This window comes from Hipposideros armiger, unplaced genomic scaffold, assembly GCF_001890085.2.
Source record: "Hipposideros armiger isolate ML-2016 unplaced genomic scaffold, ASM189008v1 scaffold_183, whole genome shotgun sequence".
Lineage (NCBI taxonomy): Eukaryota > Metazoa > Chordata > Mammalia > Chiroptera > Hipposideridae > Hipposideros > Hipposideros armiger.
The window spans coordinates 1,577,007-1,595,817 of NW_017731533.1; the positions used below are offsets into that span (position 1 = coordinate 1,577,007).

At 35.3% G+C, this 18,811-nt stretch overlaps 1 protein-coding gene across 1 annotated transcript in view; it reads left to right on the forward strand.

The window, feature by feature from the left end:
* Nucleotides 1–18,811, forward strand: part of PARD3 (par-3 family cell polarity regulator) — a 611,228-nt gene that overhangs the window by 368,328 nt on the left and 224,089 nt on the right. The window contains exons 15-18 of the mRNA XM_019652604.1: nucleotides 3,441–3,591; nucleotides 9,952–10,141; nucleotides 15,232–15,383; nucleotides 16,418–16,462. Of these exons, the coding sequence (XP_019508149.1) occupies nucleotides 3,441–3,591; nucleotides 9,952–10,141; nucleotides 15,232–15,383; nucleotides 16,418–16,462 (538 nt within the window). The remainder of the gene's footprint in view (nucleotides 1–3,440; nucleotides 3,592–9,951; nucleotides 10,142–15,231; nucleotides 15,384–16,417; nucleotides 16,463–18,811) is intronic.

The window sequence follows — 18,811 nt, forward strand, 5'->3', positions numbered from 1 at the left end:
ATATATTTGTTGGCCATTTGTATGTCTTTTTGGGAGAAGTGTTTGTTCAGGACCTCTGTCCATTTTTATAGTTGAATTGTTATTGAGTTGTATGAGTTCTTTTTATGTTTTGGATATTAGCCCCTTATTGGAGGTGTTGTTTGCAAATATTTTCTGCCATTCAATTGGTTCTTTCTTTGTTGATGGTTTATTTTGCTGTGCAGAAGCCTTTTAGTTTGATATAGTTCCATTCATTTATTTTTGTTTTTACTCCACTTGTCTTTGAGGTCAAGTTCATAAAATCTACTTTAAAACCAAGGTCCATAACTTTAGTATCTATGTTTTCCTCTATGCAAGTTATTATTTCTGGTCTTATATTTAGGTCTTTGATTTTGAGTTAATTTTGGTATATGGTGACAGGTAGAAGTCTAGTTTCTTTCCTCTGCATGTGCTTTTCAGTTTTCGCAGCACCATTTATTGAGGGGCTTTCTTTTCCCCCTTATATGTTTTTGGCTTCTTTGTCAAAATTTACCTGCCCATGTATGTGTGGCTTTATTCTTAGGTTATATCAGTTCTGTTCCATTGGTCTGTGTGTCTATTTTTTCTGCTACTACCCTGCTGTTTTGATTATTGTCACTTTGTAGTATAATTTGAAGTTAGGAAGTGTGATACCTCTGCCTTGTGCTTTTTTCTCAGGACTGCTTTGGCTCTTCAGTCTTTTATGATTTCATACAAATCTGATGATTTTTTCGTTTCTATTTTTCTTCTTCTTTTTTTTTTAAATGCCATTAGGATGTAGATAGGGATAGCATTAAATCTGTATATTGCTTTCAGTAGTATGGCCATTTTAACTATGTTGATTCTTCCAGTCCATGAACACGAAATATCTTTCCATTTCTTTGTGACTTCTTCAATTTCTTTTAATAATGTCTTGTAGTTTTCAGTGTATGGGTCCTTCACAACCTTTGTTAAGTTTATTCCTAGGTATTTTCTCTCACTACTGTTATTCAACTTAGTATTGGAAGTCCTAGCCAAAGCAGTCAGGCAAGAGAAAGAAATAAAAGGTATCCAAATTGGGAATGAAGACATCAAATTGTTTATACATGATATGATTCTTTATACAGAAAACCCTAAAGACTCTACCAAAAAACTATTAGAAACAATAAACAAATACAGTTAAGTTCCAGGATACAAAATCAGTGTATATTGCATTCCTGTATACTAACAATGAAATTTCAGAAAAAAGAAATTAAAAAAAACACAACCAATTCCCTTTGTAATTGCAATAAAGTTTTTACATAAGGAGATGGAAGGGCTTGGAAGGAGCACAGCTTATAGGCCTGGTCTGCTCTTCTAGGATGACCTTGCTCTGCCTCCTCCTCTGGGTGCCACTCTGACATATTTGCTTATACTTGTTTTCTAGTGCCCGGGCAGACGGACACACACACACACACTCACACACACACCATCAAAAGATTTAAAATCAGTTTTTTTTAAAAGAAATTAAAAGGCATTGTATCTTCTGTTAAATATTTATGTAGTAGGCCATTAATGTCTTCATTTAAATCTGTCTTTTGAGATGCAAATTAAGCATGGGTAGGGAGGCGGGAGGTGTGCACTGTTTCCCAGGAACATGGTCCAGTGCAAGGTTCTATCTGAACAGGCATCTTATTCTTTTTTCTCTAGAAAGCCTGCATGTACTATTTTTATAAATCAAAGTTTTATTTGACTTTTTAAAATTCTAAAATAGCCTCTTGGGATATTTAGGGATTTCTCATGAATGACTTTTATGAAGATTTTATCATTTAGAAAATTGCAGAGTTATATAGTTCAATTAAATGTATTTGTGAAGCAAACTTGAGGATAGCTTATGTTAAAATAAATCATTGTATAGCAGGCAGCTTTTGTGTATAGAGACGTGTATAGCAAGTCTCTTTAATGTATGTACTTACTTTAAAAATTGAAACATACTTGTTCTTAAAAGTATAGAATATTTGTTTTGTTTGTTTTTGTTTTCACTTCCCCAAAGTACCTTGGAATTTAGGCGTAGTATTCTTTCAAAAATTGTTCTTTTATTCTTGTACATCAGAGACCTGAAATATTTCATTTACATTTCAGTAAAGCTGTCAGTTGTAATCTACAATTAAAAAAACACACAAAAAAACCCAAAAACGAATAAAACAAATTCTCATTTCACAATTTAAACCTTATTGAGTCTAATTCACCAGCGCTGCAAGTTTATTATTCTCCTGCAGTTGGACGTGCCTCCGATTGTAATTGTGTTGACCCTTCGATGCATTAAATCTCCCCAGTGCTTATCAAACTGGGAGAGATAAGTCTCCAATCCTGAACTTCATTAAATATCTCATTTATATTAAACAGATGATAGCTTCTAACAGAAGTAATAATTTGTTCAGGCGGAGGAACTGCCACAGTTGTGCTTTCGTCTGTTTGGAATGTGCGGTCTCGTCTCCAGCTTCGCTGTGCTGTGGGTCGCCTCTGCCCCCCACACCCTCTAGGCCTCTGGCTGCAATCCAGCCCCAAAATGTCGTAAGATGTTAGTCCATGGGATTAACCGGAGCCCACATCGGGAGGATCATAGTTCAGTGTGATTTGTTTCAAGGCCTTACTAACCTAGGATTTTTTTATTCATATTATTTTTAGGAAGAATATGACCTACAGGGGCACAGCTGTTTTTTGTTCATGGTGATGGAAATGGACCTATATTCTTGGCTTATTTAGTAGATTGTATGTGTTTGTGAAACACACACCTTTGCCTGCTTCATTAGAGTATTTGGCCCTTCTGTACTGTTTGTATACTATTAAAGTGCTTTTCTCAGTCATTCACTATCTCATGCTTATGATTACAATGAGAGAATAGATGATTATTCCTCACGTCTAGCAGGAGAACTTTAAGCTTAATATATTTTTCAAGATACCTGAACTGACAGGTGGTCATTGGAGTGGATAGTAATTCTACGGGCACACACATCCAAAGGCGTGCTAATTGCTAGGGGTACTTCCATACTGTAGGTATAAAAGTATAGTTAAGTTCCAGTTTCCGTTCTGATAAAGCATGCCTTATGCAGAGGAGCATCTCATGAAGAATTCTGAATTAAACCATAACTAAAATTGACTTCCAATAGATACTAACAGTCAAACTGAAAAAATAACCAAGATAAGTCTTAAAAAAAAAAAGAAAAAAAAGAAGCTTTTACTATACATATTTTTTCCTCCAATGGTGGAAATCTGACAGAACTTCATGGGAGGCACAGTGTAAAGTGGCACAGAAAGTTGGTCATTAGGCAGAGCTGTCATCACAAATTATTTTGGTACAGGGTGAAAAGTTCTAGTTCATTTGGTACCCAGTTGGATGCAGGCCTTGGGCAAGTTGTTATAATCCCCCCATGCTGCTAATGGGCCAGCAGTCCTGACTTTACCTTGCCCCTTTTTCTCTATAGGCGAAGTCACCTGGGAGCCCCTCTGGACCTGAGCTGCCCATTGAAACAGTGTTGGATGACAGAGAACGAAGAATTTCCCACTCTCTCTACAGTGGGATTGAGGGGCTCGATGAATCACCCACAAGAAATGCTGCACTCAGTAGGATAATGGGTGAGTCAGGTAAACCTGTTTATCACATCTTACTTTTATGTTTAAGTGGCTCACAGAGAGGTTGTTAATGTAATATTAATGTAAAGGAGGCCCAGGTTTTCAAGAGGAAAAAGACCAGGTTCATTATAATCATTCAGGAAGTGTTAATATAGAGTAAATAAATACATTGATTTTGTTAAGTAAGTTTTAGATCCTATAACGTGGGAAGAAAAAAAGGGATCACATAAAAATATTCCTAGTGATCAAGATATTCTCAGCTTGTTTGAGATAATAAGTGAATCCAAGTTTTTTTAAAAAAAATCAAAATTTAGTGGTTTATAACAAGAAGGATTCTAATGTTACATATTAGTCACAGTAGCACCATTTGGAGGGAGAGGAAAAATATGAATGTACATACATACATGCTTATGAGATAGTCACATTTATTTGGTTTGCACTTAATAGGATGGTACCATTTTTTAATTGCATCTCTACTTTTTCAAAGCCTCCATTTTAAAACCCTGAAATGAGTTTTTTTGCATCCTTTGTTTGGATTCAGCACCATGCTGTCTGCATGGCCCCCAGTGGGTAATGAGGTCATTAGGACTTGTTCTGCAGCGGCGCAGCTTTTTACTCACAGATTCTGTTAATAAAGACTTGCTTTGCCATAGGAGTTTTGGGTGGACTGTGTTGCTCATCTTGGGATTAGGTTGGGAGCGTTTTCAAATTTAAAACACAGGAAGCAGGTCTGATTAAAATAGCACCTGACATAAAGCACTTTTATTGCTGTTTTGTTTTGCAAAGGTCTAATAAAAAGTAAAACCCTAAATTTTACTCCATTCTGAGTACATTTAGTATAGATTTAATACTATTCAAGTTTCCATTATGAAGCTCCATTAGAGGAAGAATTTATTTCGTTCATCAGTGGATGTTTATGGAAAGCCTGCTATTGGCAATACATTGTATATATACGTTTGCTGTAGATACAAAGGTGAATAGGAACAATTTCTGCCTTCAAAGAACTTTCTACTGGGCATGGTAGGAAAAATACATAAACATGACTGCTAGAATTTTCTGTTGTTCTTCCTCTAACCCCTCTAGCTCTCTACAATAGTTTGGAAAAAAATTGCTAAATTCTGTTGCTTGTTTTGTCACACATAGAATTTAGACATGCCAACTGTAGTTTTATTTTGTCAACATTTTTCCATTTGCCTCCTTGGCATAAATGAAAGTAAGAGACGGATGGTAAAGATACCGTATACCTGTTAGGTGACAGGCACTACACATAATTTATCACGTTAATCTTTGCTTACTAATGATTGACTCTCTTTGCTGCTGGTGGATTTTCCATCCTTTCTTGAATTTGGTATAAAGCTTTATCTTTGTTAAATACTTCTTTATTGATGAAAATTCGGTCCCCTTGAAAGAGAAAGAGAGTGCATGTGTCCCTGGATATGTGTGCATACAAAGTGATATGCTGTAATTTCCCGTTTATTATAGGAACATAGGATTTGCCATACTGAATCAGACCATTGGTCCACCAGTTCCTGTAACCTGCGTCCTGCCTCCAATCCCTGAAGCTTCAGAGGAAGGCGAAAAACTAAAACTAAAAAAAAATACCAAACAACCCTCCCCCCCTGCCCCCAAATTCATCTAGTGTGCTGTATATATGGGTTGAGGATTCCTTCATTTTTTTTTTATAGTCTGTTGCTCTAGGTTTCGTTAGCTGTAGCTTCATTCATTTGCTTAAGTTTGCATTGTAGTTGACATTGTTTTCCCTTCCCTCTGCTAGAGATGTAATGGACTTTTACAACTCCAGATGCTTCACTCAGGGCAGTAACGTCTTCCCAGCTCTGTGCTTTGTGATGTACTGTGCACACACTTTGGAGCTGGGGGATGGCAGGCTCTTGACCCTGATGGTAGGCCAAGTAGATGTTGAATGATCATTGTTTCTTAAGACAATTAAGAAACAAGATGATGGTTTCTTTTTTTTAATGTTGTCCTGGAAACTAGGGGATCCCGTATAGTTTTGCCCTGAGAAATGCCTATACATAATTTGATTTATCTTGAGCTTTGAAAATTTGAGAATTCCTCAGTCTTTGTCAGTTTCTATTCCAATACCATTGGCCCTAACAAACAAATACTGTTTGTTAAGTCAGTCTCCACTTGAAGCTAGAAACTCTACAAAAGATGTTACCTTGCAACAAAATACCGAAACAGGGTACCAAATATAAGATATGAGAGCACTGAATTTCTGTTACCCTAATTTAATAGTAATAGTATTTATTGGTTTGCATAGTATCTAGGTTCGTGGAAATTCCTCAGACAGATCTTGTTTGGTTAATGGTTATCCTCTATACATTTAGAATAACTCCTTTGTAGACACTAGTAGAGGTGGTGGCATTTACTTCATGATCTGCTGTGATTCAAGTAGAAATTTGTATTGAAATTCCATCGGATTACATTAAGAAATGATTCATTTTATGCAAACAGTGAATTTTAACATAGAATTTTCCTCATGGAGGACTCTAGACCAAAAGAAGCTTTGAGCCTTTCTGATTCATATCTGTGGGAACATGTCCCAGAAGAGAAGCTTCTAAAAAGTTCATAAAAAAATGCCAGAGATGTTAGAGTTGGAAGGATGCCACATATCATTGGCCACACTTTCCCACTTAACAGATAAAGGAACAAAGTCTCAGGGTCACATGATGATTTTTATTTTGGTTTTATTTCCTATTTCTAAAAAGAGCCCTCTCTGGGGATTACTGAGATCACACAATTTGTGGCATTCATTCTTGATTAACCTCAATTATAAGTATCTACATCTTGAAGCAAAAGGCGTTAGTCTCCAGAATCTATTTCATTCTGGCAGTCACTGTGATCTAAAAATTTTTGAAAACAACCTTAGAAATCGTGTATTCCAACCTGCTTGTCTTCTGGTCAGGGGAGCTATGGACCAAAGAAATTAAGTGATAAGACTGAAGCCTCAGAGCTGTGCTTCTGAACCAACCTTACAGTGTATATTTTTGCAAGTCGTGAGTCCCGCGTTACTCACACCTGGTCCACTGCCTTAGCTTTTGGTGGGGTCAGCCAGATTTGTGACCAAAGGCAAGATGTCTGCAAATGTCATCCATATTGGCAGACTTTCCACTATCGTGGATTTTAAAAGTGTCATCCTGGACATTCATCAAAAAGAAATCTGTAGTGAGCCTACATAGGATTTCTTTCTTTTAAAAGCCTTAAAAATATTTTACAAATTGTTGAACTGTCTTAATAATGATAATAATAATAACAATATTAAGATATTAATTAATTTAATCAACACGTTCACTTCATAAAATCGTAAGTTGACATTGGGAGTGTGGAGCCTTAAATTTTTTCCCGCGTTTTAATCTGAAGAAATTTTATGTTTCAAAGCAAAATTGTAATCTGTTGTATCCATTTTAGAATTTAATCTCAGTAGCTTTTATATTCATACATTTGTGTTTTTAAAAAAATAATTATGTTTATATTATTTTCATCTTGTTAGAAATCCAACATAGAAAAATGGAACATTAATGTTTTTATTGTGAGTCCAATCACTGGAAAATTTGTCCTCATTTCATCTGTTTTTAGTGTCATGCATGGCATTGCCTTCTATGTAAATGTACCGATGAATAAATGTTTAGTAAACAGTCATTGTGAATCTCATTGTTTCACTCCTCTAAAAGATATGGACTGGTTTAAATCTTAGTTTGTAATTGTTGGTTAACTAGTTGAGGAAAAAGGGATATTTATCCATCAAAACACAGATGAAAGGCTTCTCAGGTCATCCTTTGTAGGTTTCACATTTATGATGTGCCAAGTACCAGCAAACATAATTAAGAGGTATTGACTAGGTGGAGTTTAGTACAATATGTAGTCAGATAATTTAGTCAACCATTACCCTCAGTATATTTCTGGAGCCAGATTGCAAAACTATATTCCTAGCCAGCATGTTAAGAAGTGGAAAATTCGAATTCTCAAATCTTTTAAGATATTACCCTCCAGAATCATGGGTGAGAGAAAACAAAACTAAATTGTTATCTTACTATTAGGGACATTTCTTGCCATTTATGTATATATAAAATTTTGTATCACTTAAGGTACAATGTCTCTACTCAAAACTACGTATTACAAAAAAAGGATTGTCATACGAAGAACCATTCAGTGCTCCATATTGCTTATTAGGCTATTTCTCAAAATATACAGTGTAAATCCAAGAGTTTTAGTTTTGTGTTAAGAAGTGATGCACTATAATTACACCATACTATTTCCATCCAATAAATTTTGCCTGTGTAAGGAATTGGCACTTAATGCTGTGATATGTGCTTTGGTGGTGGTGAGCTGTCAGGGAGAATTCTGGTTTTGTCATTCTGTGCACTTTTGGGGAAAAAAAGTATGTTCTGAGAAGGAAATATTTCTTTGAGTAATAGTGCTAGAATGTCTGACCTTATTTATGAATGATATTTTATTGAACAGATTTCTGTCTTCTAATATTCTAAAACTCTAGTAGAATATATGAGGACTTGAATTCAGGAAAAGGAAATGATTAAGTATTAAATTTGATTTACATTTTTATCATAAGTGTTCATAAAAAGTTGCTAGTTTTCATATCAAAAAGGATGCATTTAAAATCAAAATAGCATGTTTTCTTGATCAAATGCTGAGTAGAGGTTTCAGTGAACATGTAGTGTTTCTATAATAGAGTAGCTCATACTAAATAATGAATGCATTTGAAATTTATAGCAAGTTTACTCTTGTGGGTTGTCCTGAAAAGATATATATCAACTTAATTTTTGCTTCATTGTTGAAATGTCTAGAATGAAATATATTTTAAAAAATCCTTCGAGCTTACAAATGCCATCCCCAATTTTCCAAAATAGTGTTAAAACAAAAATGATGATTTATACATTTTTGTGAATGTTTACCTTAAAATTAGATCTAAGACTGATGCTAAAATGTTAGTAAACTTTTCTATACATTGCTGTTGTGCCATTTACAAAAAATAATTTTTAATAAAGAAAAAGTGCACCCTGTATAAAATGGTGGCCATATTGGTTAAGTGCAGCCATCATTTTCATCTGGGTAGGAACCAGTACAGCTGACTTAACAGACTGGGACATTGGACCTAAAATGAAAGTTTTTCCCTCTTCCTGCAAGGTGACAGGGAAATTGTTAGTTTACATTGCTCTGTTGGGCTAGTGGGCCTGCATAATCTGTGAGGATGGCCTCCCACCAGGTATTCATGGGCACAAAAGTTTTGTCCACAGTTACTGCTCAGAAGATGTATGGCACCAGTTTTGGGGAGCAAGCCAGAAGCACTGTAGGCATTTGGGGGAGGAAGATGGCATCATTTGGACTCCAGCTTTATCTTTAAGGATTCAGAGTCTTGAATCATAATTTTGTCTCAAGAAATGGAAATGCCTGTCATGTTGATCTGTGAACCTGACCAGATATTCCTGGAAGAAACTAATCAGTGTGGACAGTTCTGGGTCTTTCCTTACCAAGAACACTATATTCTAATTGAATAAATCAAAATGTACAGGCTCCGCTGTCTTGACCTGCAAACCTCAGGCTGCCTTCAGATTCTAATCTTTGCTCTGCCATCTTCCCCCAAGGCCTTGGTTCTGCACGTATTCATCTTTGAAGTGTCACCTAAATGTACTGTGGGCATTTCTCCATCATGCATTTAATGATGGCGCTGCCGATGTCTCAAATCAATGTCATCATTTCTTCTAGCAGAAAAGACCTATTCATCATTCAAAACCCAACTCTGATTTTAACTTTTGTGAAGATTCCCCAACATCCTCTGTGTCCAGCTACCCAGGCAATGTCAGCACTAATGAATGCCACAGTGCTTTTAGCACATCACTCACAGAGCCAATCAATGATCACTTTTTACATGTCTATCTCCTTCTCTAGGGTGTGAGCTGTTTAGGGGCAGAGATTAAGTCTTTCTTACACACTTGCTATGTGAATGAATGGGTGAATGATTGACATAAGTCTGCAGGGCTTTCCTCCACATTTCCTGGTAAATTTTTTCAAGGGACTTTCACAACTTAGAAACTGTAGCGTTTTCATATTAGAAGACATTCTGGAGATCATCCCTGGCTTTGGGAATCTTAAACCCAGAGAAATTGAATACTCTGCCCACATAGCGCTGGTGGCAGAGGAAGGAATAGACTTAAGGTCTCCACTTGATGTTCATTTATGAAAAATAAGTTTGCTTAATTCTATTTTGTTCTACCAGGTTGAACAGATGTTTGGAAATGTAGACTTTGTCTGATGTAGCAAAGTATTACTATTAATAAACATAACACATAGCGCGAGTCTAGAATTTTTTTTTTTTCTACTGGGCAGGTAAATACCAGCTGTCCCCCACAGTGAACATGCCCCAAGATGACACTGTCATTATTGAAGATGACAGGTTACCAGTGCTTCCACCGCATCTCTCTGACCAATCATCTTCCAGCTCGCATGATGATGTGGGATTCGTGATGACGGACGCTGGTCCCTGGGCTAAGGCCGCAGTCAGCGATTCGGCAGATTGGTAAGATCACACTCCAGGGTTGGAAGACATTAGTGAATGGCATTCACACCTTATTTCAGGTTTAGATGGTCTATCACTGAGCAATTAATCAGGCTCCCCTGTCTTGACCCAAAAAACCTTGGGGTTTTTTTTAATAGCAGTTTTCTGTTTTCATGGTTTTAATTCTCTTAATTATCACTCTTTTAATAAAAGATTCCCTTCAACCCCATAAACTTGCCCAGTTGCTTTAGCCTTCCCGAGGCTGGACTTAATGATTTAGCCAAAATAACAACAAAACTACTAAGCACAAAACCCTATTCATTTGTTAAGTTTCACTGTTCATTATTTTATATCTATGTTAATTTGATGAATTGTGTTTCTATTAAGTAAATAAATTCTAAGCAAACCCCTAAGGTGAGTCAGAGTTTGTCACAATTAGGTGACTGACCAAATTAATAGTTGATATATTCTGGGAATGGGAAGGTGTTTTGTTTTTTTGTTTTGTTTTTTAAGAGTGCTGTAACTATTCTTTTTCAAATGCTTTGTACTTGCTTCTAGCATTGTGACTTTGGGGGTAGTCTAATTGCTATTTTTTTCTCCTGTATCTTTCAAAATAAAAGAAAGCTTTTGATATTATTGAGCCAATATGTGGCCCATGAATGTGCACCTTACTTTGCATGCCTAGTAATTATATATATCAGTAAGCAATAGGAAAGTGCAACCTAGTGATGACCTTGTAAGGTTGTAGTGACAACACAAACCATGTAAAGCATTATACCAGAATTTCCTTATTGCCCTCTTCCTGGGTTTTTTTTTATGACTACATCAGCAAAATTTTATTTAAATTTTATTTAAATGTTGTAGCATTGTTCCTTCACCACTTACACATTTCTATTTCTTATTCTTCCCCAGACATCAAATGTTAGGTAGGAGTCCAGGGGACTGGCATTTATTTGCATTAACATTTTAGTGCTGATCTTAACAAAGTAAATCACTCCCCCAGTCCTCTTCCCCCTCTCCCCCCGCGAACACACAAAAACACCGCACGTTTATTTGTCAATTCTGCAGAGGTTCTCTTAGAACAATCTCACCTGTTATTGGGACCCTTGCAAAGTCAATCTCTGTCTTTTTTCTCTTTTCTTTTTTAATTCTCTTATTGAAAACACAGGATTTAAAAATAGAGCTACACTCAAGCCTGCATGGTAATAGCTTATCTGTGAATGCATTTTTTTTCTGGCTCAACTTAGATGGGGAAGCTACAGTGTAAAGTAAAATCCCATTGGAAATCCGCAGATGCCTTTGTATTTACTGCTGCAGTTTATATCTCTTTTGGAAAGTTGAAAGCAACAACGGAAAAAGCAAGGATTAGATATTTCCAGTGTTCATCTTAGGGACCAAAAGCCTTTGAATCACCACCATGATGAGAAATTGTGAAGGTGGCCAGAGGAATCTGTTTGGGGCCTTATAAAGGGCTGTATTGGTGATAATAAATAAATAACTAGAGGGATAGCCTGTGGCATTAATTTCCCTAAGAGGATTCATAAAATGGTGAGGACTTGCATGATTTTGGTGTGGGGGATGTGGAGCAAGGAAAGGAATATGAATAGGGGGTTATCTAAACAAGAATGCAGCTGTTCTGAAGCATAGCAGAAAATGTAAGCTTTTCCAGCCTGACAATATCTGCCTAATCCTTGATGAAAATGTTATGAAAACAAAAGCGCAATAAGACAGGATTAATAACTGGAATTTTAATAACATTGGGGGTCAGGATATGGTTACATTCTGTTAAGAATCAGCTGTCAGTCCTGCAGTCTAACTTAAGTATTTTAGTGTACTGTTTATTGAGTCTGAAATTAGTTTAATGGGTATATTGATAGGGAAGGATTAATTATGTCGTGATTTAAGAATATTTGGTTATCTTTAGACTCTTATTAACTCACAAGCTCATTTGACATTTTAAATTGTGTATGTTTACTGTTCGTTGCACAGTTGTGGAAGGCTAAATATGTCAAATGGCTAAACTTTTAATTCGTTAACTAATAGAATATATTTTTTTCAATCCACTAATTGATTTAGAGAACATTAACAATGTTTTTAAGGGGAAAAAGTAAAACAGCAGATTCTAATTTTAGTGACAACATAACTTCAGAGGATATAAAATTAATTTGAAAAGTATGACAATATGTGGTTTTCAGGTAACATTAGCAACAGCAATTTATACGAGTATTTCTTTTAAAAAACGTTTACCAATAATTTCTATTAAAATTGTATTTCAAATTCATTCTGTTCACTAATTTGATGGCTATTGAAGCTCAAGTTTTAAAATATTCTACATGTTACAAAAAAGGGTTGATATGCATATGCAGAATGGTTGAAGAGATCAACTTTCAATATATAAAAGAAGTAATCATATTGAAAATACTTTAGAGTTTAGCATTGCAAATTGGGTCATAGTTTTTATGGGTTTCTCATAAAATGGGCTTTAATTTTTCACTCCTAGGACTGTTTTTGAATTGGGGTGTATGTGCTCTGGGAATTATAAGAATAGTATAGTAAGCATAGTAGTATGTGAATACTACTATGTAAGCATAATATATAAGCATAATATATGTATATATTTAAGAAATATGCATAAGCAATATATAATTATATGAGTATATATAATGTCCTCTATAGTTAAACATACATACAAAGTATTGTTGACCTTTAAACATCACGGGTTTGAACTCTGTGGGTCCACTTATATGTGGATTTTTTTTCACTAAATACCTGTACTGTTTTCTGTCTCTGGTTGGGACAGATGCGGAGGGCCGCCTCTATGCATTATTGTACACCATTTTATAGGGGACTTGAGCACCCGTGTATTTTGCTATCCGCGGAGAGTCCTGGAACCAAACCCCCGTGATACTGAGGGACAGCTTAAATTTTGGGGGAGTCAAAAGTTAAAAATGGGTTTTTGCCTGTGTTGTGGGTGAGCGCCCCTAGCCCCCATGTTGTTCAAGGATCAACTGTGTATAAGCATCGTGGTGTGTGAAGGGGCAGCTAAGGCTTCAGGGTAAACATGACCCTGCTTCTCTCTGGATCATCATATTTTGTCGCCTTGCAGCTGCCGACTCAAATGCTCCTGCGCACTGATCCTTTGAAGTCATAATTCAAAGTTTTTTAGGAAAAGTAGGGTATATTAAAACTGAAATGATTTCATGTAGCATGCAAACAGAATAACTATTAGATATACCATAGTGTTTCACACAAAAAATCTTTTTTTCCTTGCCTTGGGCTACACTCCTACCCAGCTCCTGTGGATACATCTTTTCTCAGTACCTGGGCCAGGACTAAGTTGAAGCAGGATTGGTGCCCAGGGTTCAAAACGGAAGGAGCACTCTCAGGTGCCAACCCTGAACCTGCATGACCCTGAGAGCAAGCGCTTCCTTTAATTCTGAGCCCGAGGCACCTACCTTGCCTCATCGTAGGGCTCTGTTCTGTATTTGGTGGAAAAGATTGAGAAGTATTGTTCAGTTAGTTCCTTTGTGTGGTTTTTAAGGACCCTATTTCTGTTACCATAATTTGTATTACTTTGATAATTTGAGATAGAAAGTCTTTATTGGGGAATAAGTTATTTTGTATAGTGCTTTGCAGTTTACAAGGGCTTTCACCATACATCACTGGATTCTCTCATCAGCCTTGTAAGATGCATGAGGCAACTAGTATTCTCTTTATTGAGCATTTTAAGACATATAGGCCCAGTACATTTCAGGTCATTTAATGTGACATCAGAACATTTTCCTTGATGTCTTCCTTTTCACCATTTTTGGTTTAACTATTCTGTCAGAGCCAGTTATCATTTTATGCACAGTAATTCGCAGCTCAATTTCTGATGTATATCCGAACTAGATCACTATCCTTTTCCCAACATGAAAGGTAATTCTCATAAAGCCGTAAAGGGTTTGAGAAGCTTGCTTCCCGTCAGAAGTATAAGGAAGGCTGTCATAAACTCAGCTGACATAGCGGAAGTGGCTCCCTCACTTTCTAGTAGGTTTAGTTAGCTGTGGAGGGATGTTCTCCTGCCTGGCCTGATAGGTAAGGTGGCACAGTGTGGATATAGGAGACCTATTTATTTTCTCAATGTGCCTAGCACAGAGAAAAACAATTTTCATTGTATGGATGTGCTCAGAACATCTGGTAGTGCTTCTTACAAGTGTTCACAGGATTTTACAAGTAGGAATGATTTGATGTCATCCCCTGCCATTTCCATTGGGAAAACACTTCCAACCATATCCTGTTACCAGGGATTTGCCATATGCTTCATCGTCTCTTCTTGAGTCACTGTTGGTATCACCAAATCAAATGTCATCTAGTCTATCATACTTTTCCTGACTCTCTCGAAACTGTTTATTCTGTCATCTCTGCATCCACAGCTTCTGTTATATCCTTCTGGTTTGGTATTTTTCCTAGGAATGCGTAGAGAACAGAGATCTTTTCCTATGTATTATTTTGATTTTAGTACCCAGCACAATGCCTTAGACAGAATAGGCTGTAATAAAGATGTGTTGAGTTGATCTTCTCATTGATTAAGTGTTACAGAGAAACTACATCTTTATGAAACTACATGTTGTAAAGGTGGCTATTTCTTTTCTGAAACACAAGACAAAGGGTGTGCAAGAAGACTAGAACATATCCTTTTAAAAACTTCTATTTGATTTCAGTTCACAGTCACTTTTTTGCTGCCAGTATTTACATTAATATATGAAAGTTTTCCTTAAACATTCAATCACTCCAATGTCTAGAATATATAAGGCTTATTTTTAATCATCACTTAGAAATAATGATGTATGGTCAAACAGAGTGAGGAAGCTATGAGAGGGAAATAGAGGAGGAGAGACCTCACCTGGAGAAAGAATTACTAAATGTAAATGTTGTATTATGTTTTCCCATCACTTCCTGTGTACAGCCAGTTTTTCTTAATGAATTATGTTTGTGTTATTTAGTTTAAATATTTCTGAGGAATATACATATACACACGTTCATACAAACATGTATATATGAACTTCCCTAAATTGGATGTCTTGTGTTTTTAGTAAATATTTTTATGTTTACCTTTCTTTTCACACCAGCTCTTTGAGTCCTGATGTTGATCCAGCTCTTGCTTTTCAACGAGAAGGATTTGGACGCCAGAGTATGTCAGAAAAACGCACAAAGCAATTTTCAGATGCCAGTCAATTGGATTTCGTTAAAACACGAAAATCAAAAAGCATGGATTTAGGTAGTGAGTACAATCTCCATGAATCTTTATCTAAATAAGATTTAGATGCTTTCAGATGAAAATTGATGGTCCCAAACACATGTCTGTTTACTTAGAGCAAGAGAAAATAAATGTGAAATGTGGCAATTTGGCAAAAATTAGTTTTTCTCTGAGTTGAGATAACCATATTTCTCATAAGCAGCATGTTTATAAAATGTGCAATATGTTAATATATATGTTTTCTGCTAAGAAAAGAAACAAACACATGTGCATATCATGCTATATTCATGTATCTACTTGCAACAATGAAATGTTTAACACTTTGGCTGTTTAAAACCAATTTCATTGAAATAGTATTTGGTTGGTTGTGGCATTTTTAAACTAAAAGAAAAAGTTTTGGAGTGAAATCATTATCTCAATCCATGTCTAGAATTTGGTTACTTCATGATATCTTTTTTCATTGCTGTTCTTTAAGATTTATTTGATAGAAACTCTTATGTGTTGGTAATTAAGGCATTTAATTGAAGTAATACTTTGAGAGAATATTAATTGTAGAAAGTATTTGAAACAAATGAGAGCAGGAAATTAACCATAGTTGTTCAATCAAACACCAATCAGATAGTGTCTCTTAAATCCAAATTCTCCAAAAAAAAAAAAAAAGTGAAATAATCAGATCTATAAACTGATTGAGTGATTTTGAAAACCTTTGTTAACTGTAACTTATTTATGTTGTTCTCTGGTGGCTGTACTTCAAGACTAAAAGCATTAATTTATTACATGCGTGAAATACAAATTTGGCAATGCATTGCCTTGCCTAATTATGATATGCTAACATATAAATAACACACGTGTCTGTGAAATGAAATGACTGGCATATTGCATGGAGACACTGCTTCCCTCCCCCTTTTTTGATTATGAATGTTTGCTTGATTTTTCATATTATTTGCATGAACTATTACTTAAGAATTATCACATAACTGAAGAGATCTGGGAATGGTTGAAGCATGTTGGGCTGTGGGACTAACTGGGCTAACCATTATACATTTACCTTTTAACAGTAGCTGACGAGACTAAACTCAGTACAGTGGATGACCAGAATGCAGGTAAGAATGGACCGTTAGACTGTTGCCATAGAAACTGTGGTCCAAGGAGCTTATCATAATTATAGTGCTGCCAATCATAATACTTGTACACATAAATATTCCAGTCTTGCACGGATGTTTTCATTGTAGGAAATAAAATTGTACAAGAAAATAAAAAGTTTTCTGTTAGAAGAAATTTATCAGTGTAGTACATCTAAATGGAAATATAATTTAGTGATTCCAAAATGCTTAAACAATCTAGATTTTCTTAATTATATTTGTGTAGGAATGTTTTGTCACAATTGAAAAAAAATACCAAAATCCTGAAAACATAATCTCTTGGGTAGACTCTTGTTTTTAACTTAATCCATTTGATGCCTAGATTAACATCCAATAAAAGATTCCTAAAGAGGTGACTTTCATTTGAAGGGTAATAGTAAATATTTTTCACTGAGGGACAATGTCCAGTAATTGCTATCATTAGTCACTCAGAAAACCTTAGTTTTTTGGGTTTTTATTTATTTATTTATTTATTTATTTATTTATTTATTTTTAGCTGAGCCATCCTGCTACCTGTTGGCAGCTCAGTGGCTGCTCAGCTCGGGCTGGACTCGAACTGCTGTTGCTCAGAGCTCAAGCTAGGGGTTTTTTTTATTGAATGCAAGAATTAGCTCATAGTTACCTAACATTGAATTAGACTATACAATATAAATGGCTCCTTATCATAACTTTGTGAACCTGTTTAAAGGGTTTTCTTGTTTGTTTGTTTTTGTTTTGTTTTAACTATTTGGGACTTGCTTCTAAAATGCTTCCTAAATCATTCCATAGAAACAATGGATTACATTGAACTGGGGTTTGCATTATAGTATATTTTATTTATATTATTTTATGAAAATAATTAAAGTTTTTATGTGTAATTAAAATAATGCTCTTTGTACAACTGAGCATTTGTGATTTATTATTATTAGTTTGGAATAGTGTTTCAATTATTCTAGATCCAGGATGATGTAGTAGTTACATCGCTACCACTAATTAACTTCAAATCACCTTTTTAACCTTCAGTAGTAATTAGTTTTATCCTGCTTGAAAAATTTGTATCCTACACACATATGTAAAGATTATTGTGGACATGGTTGAAGTTTCCACATTCTGTAGAGTAAAAGATATATTGTAAAAATTACACCCAATAGGGGCCGGCCGAGTGGCTCAGTTGGTTAAGAGCTCACTCAAGAGTTTGAGCTCTGAGCAGCAGCGGTTCAAGTCCCGGCCCGAGCTGAGTAGCCACTGACTGCCAACAGGTGGCAGGATGGCTCAGCTAAAAAAAAAAAAATTACACCCAATAAATCATAGGATTAACTGTAGTTGAAGCCAATGAACTGTAGCCTCAGCCCTTAGTAAGTAGTTATTTCTCTCATCAAACATAAAATTCATTGAGCTTTTGAAACAGGGCTGAAGAAAAACATTTTTTGATAGTTCACATATGTAAATTAGTTACTAGTTTTTGGAGTTATTAGTGTTCAGTGTTTTTAAAGAAGTAACATGTGTCCAAATTAATGTTCCTAGAAGCCAAATGGAACTGCTGAGGTTAAAGAATATGAATTTATATACTATGCCAATTAGGTAACTAAGGAAAGTATTCAATTTAACCAACTCATTACTACTACAAGGAAAAGAACAATTTATGTGATTAAAAAGAATCATACGGATATCCAGATTTTAAAGGAAGATATTAAATAACTTTTATGGTGAGAAGGCAAATTTTATAATCTCATTGAATCATGTGTTTACATGGTGTTTTAACATATTAGATCCTAGATATGAAGATCATTTTTTTTTCCTTTGCACTATGTGCAATCTATTCTACCAAATTAAATTGGAGAAACTTGGGACAAAAAATTATTACATAGATGCTAAATTTTCTGGGTTCTTTTTCTTTTCTTCATTTATTTGAATTGTCAAGATTATCATGATTTCACAGTTTCGTCCAAAGGTTTTGGGTATAGTCATAGTGGCTTTTTAGCATAGATCACCTGTCTAGCCATAAGCCTTTCATAATGAAATTTGATTTCCATTTCCTTTTTCCCTTACAAAAGACATCCTTGACTTTTTTTTCTCAGTGAGAGGGATATTAGTAGGTAGGAATAGACAAATGGACCTAGGGAAAATAGTTTGATTATGATTTCCCTTGTATTTCTGGATTTAGGAATGTTATATGATATTTTGGGGTAACTACTTTCTGAAAGAAAAGAGAGAATAGGAATAAAAGAGAATTGGGGTTTGTAATGGTTTCATCCTTTAATATAACAAATAAACAAAATATCCTAATGACTGTAAAATGCTATTTTAAGATTAAAATACATTGACATTTTT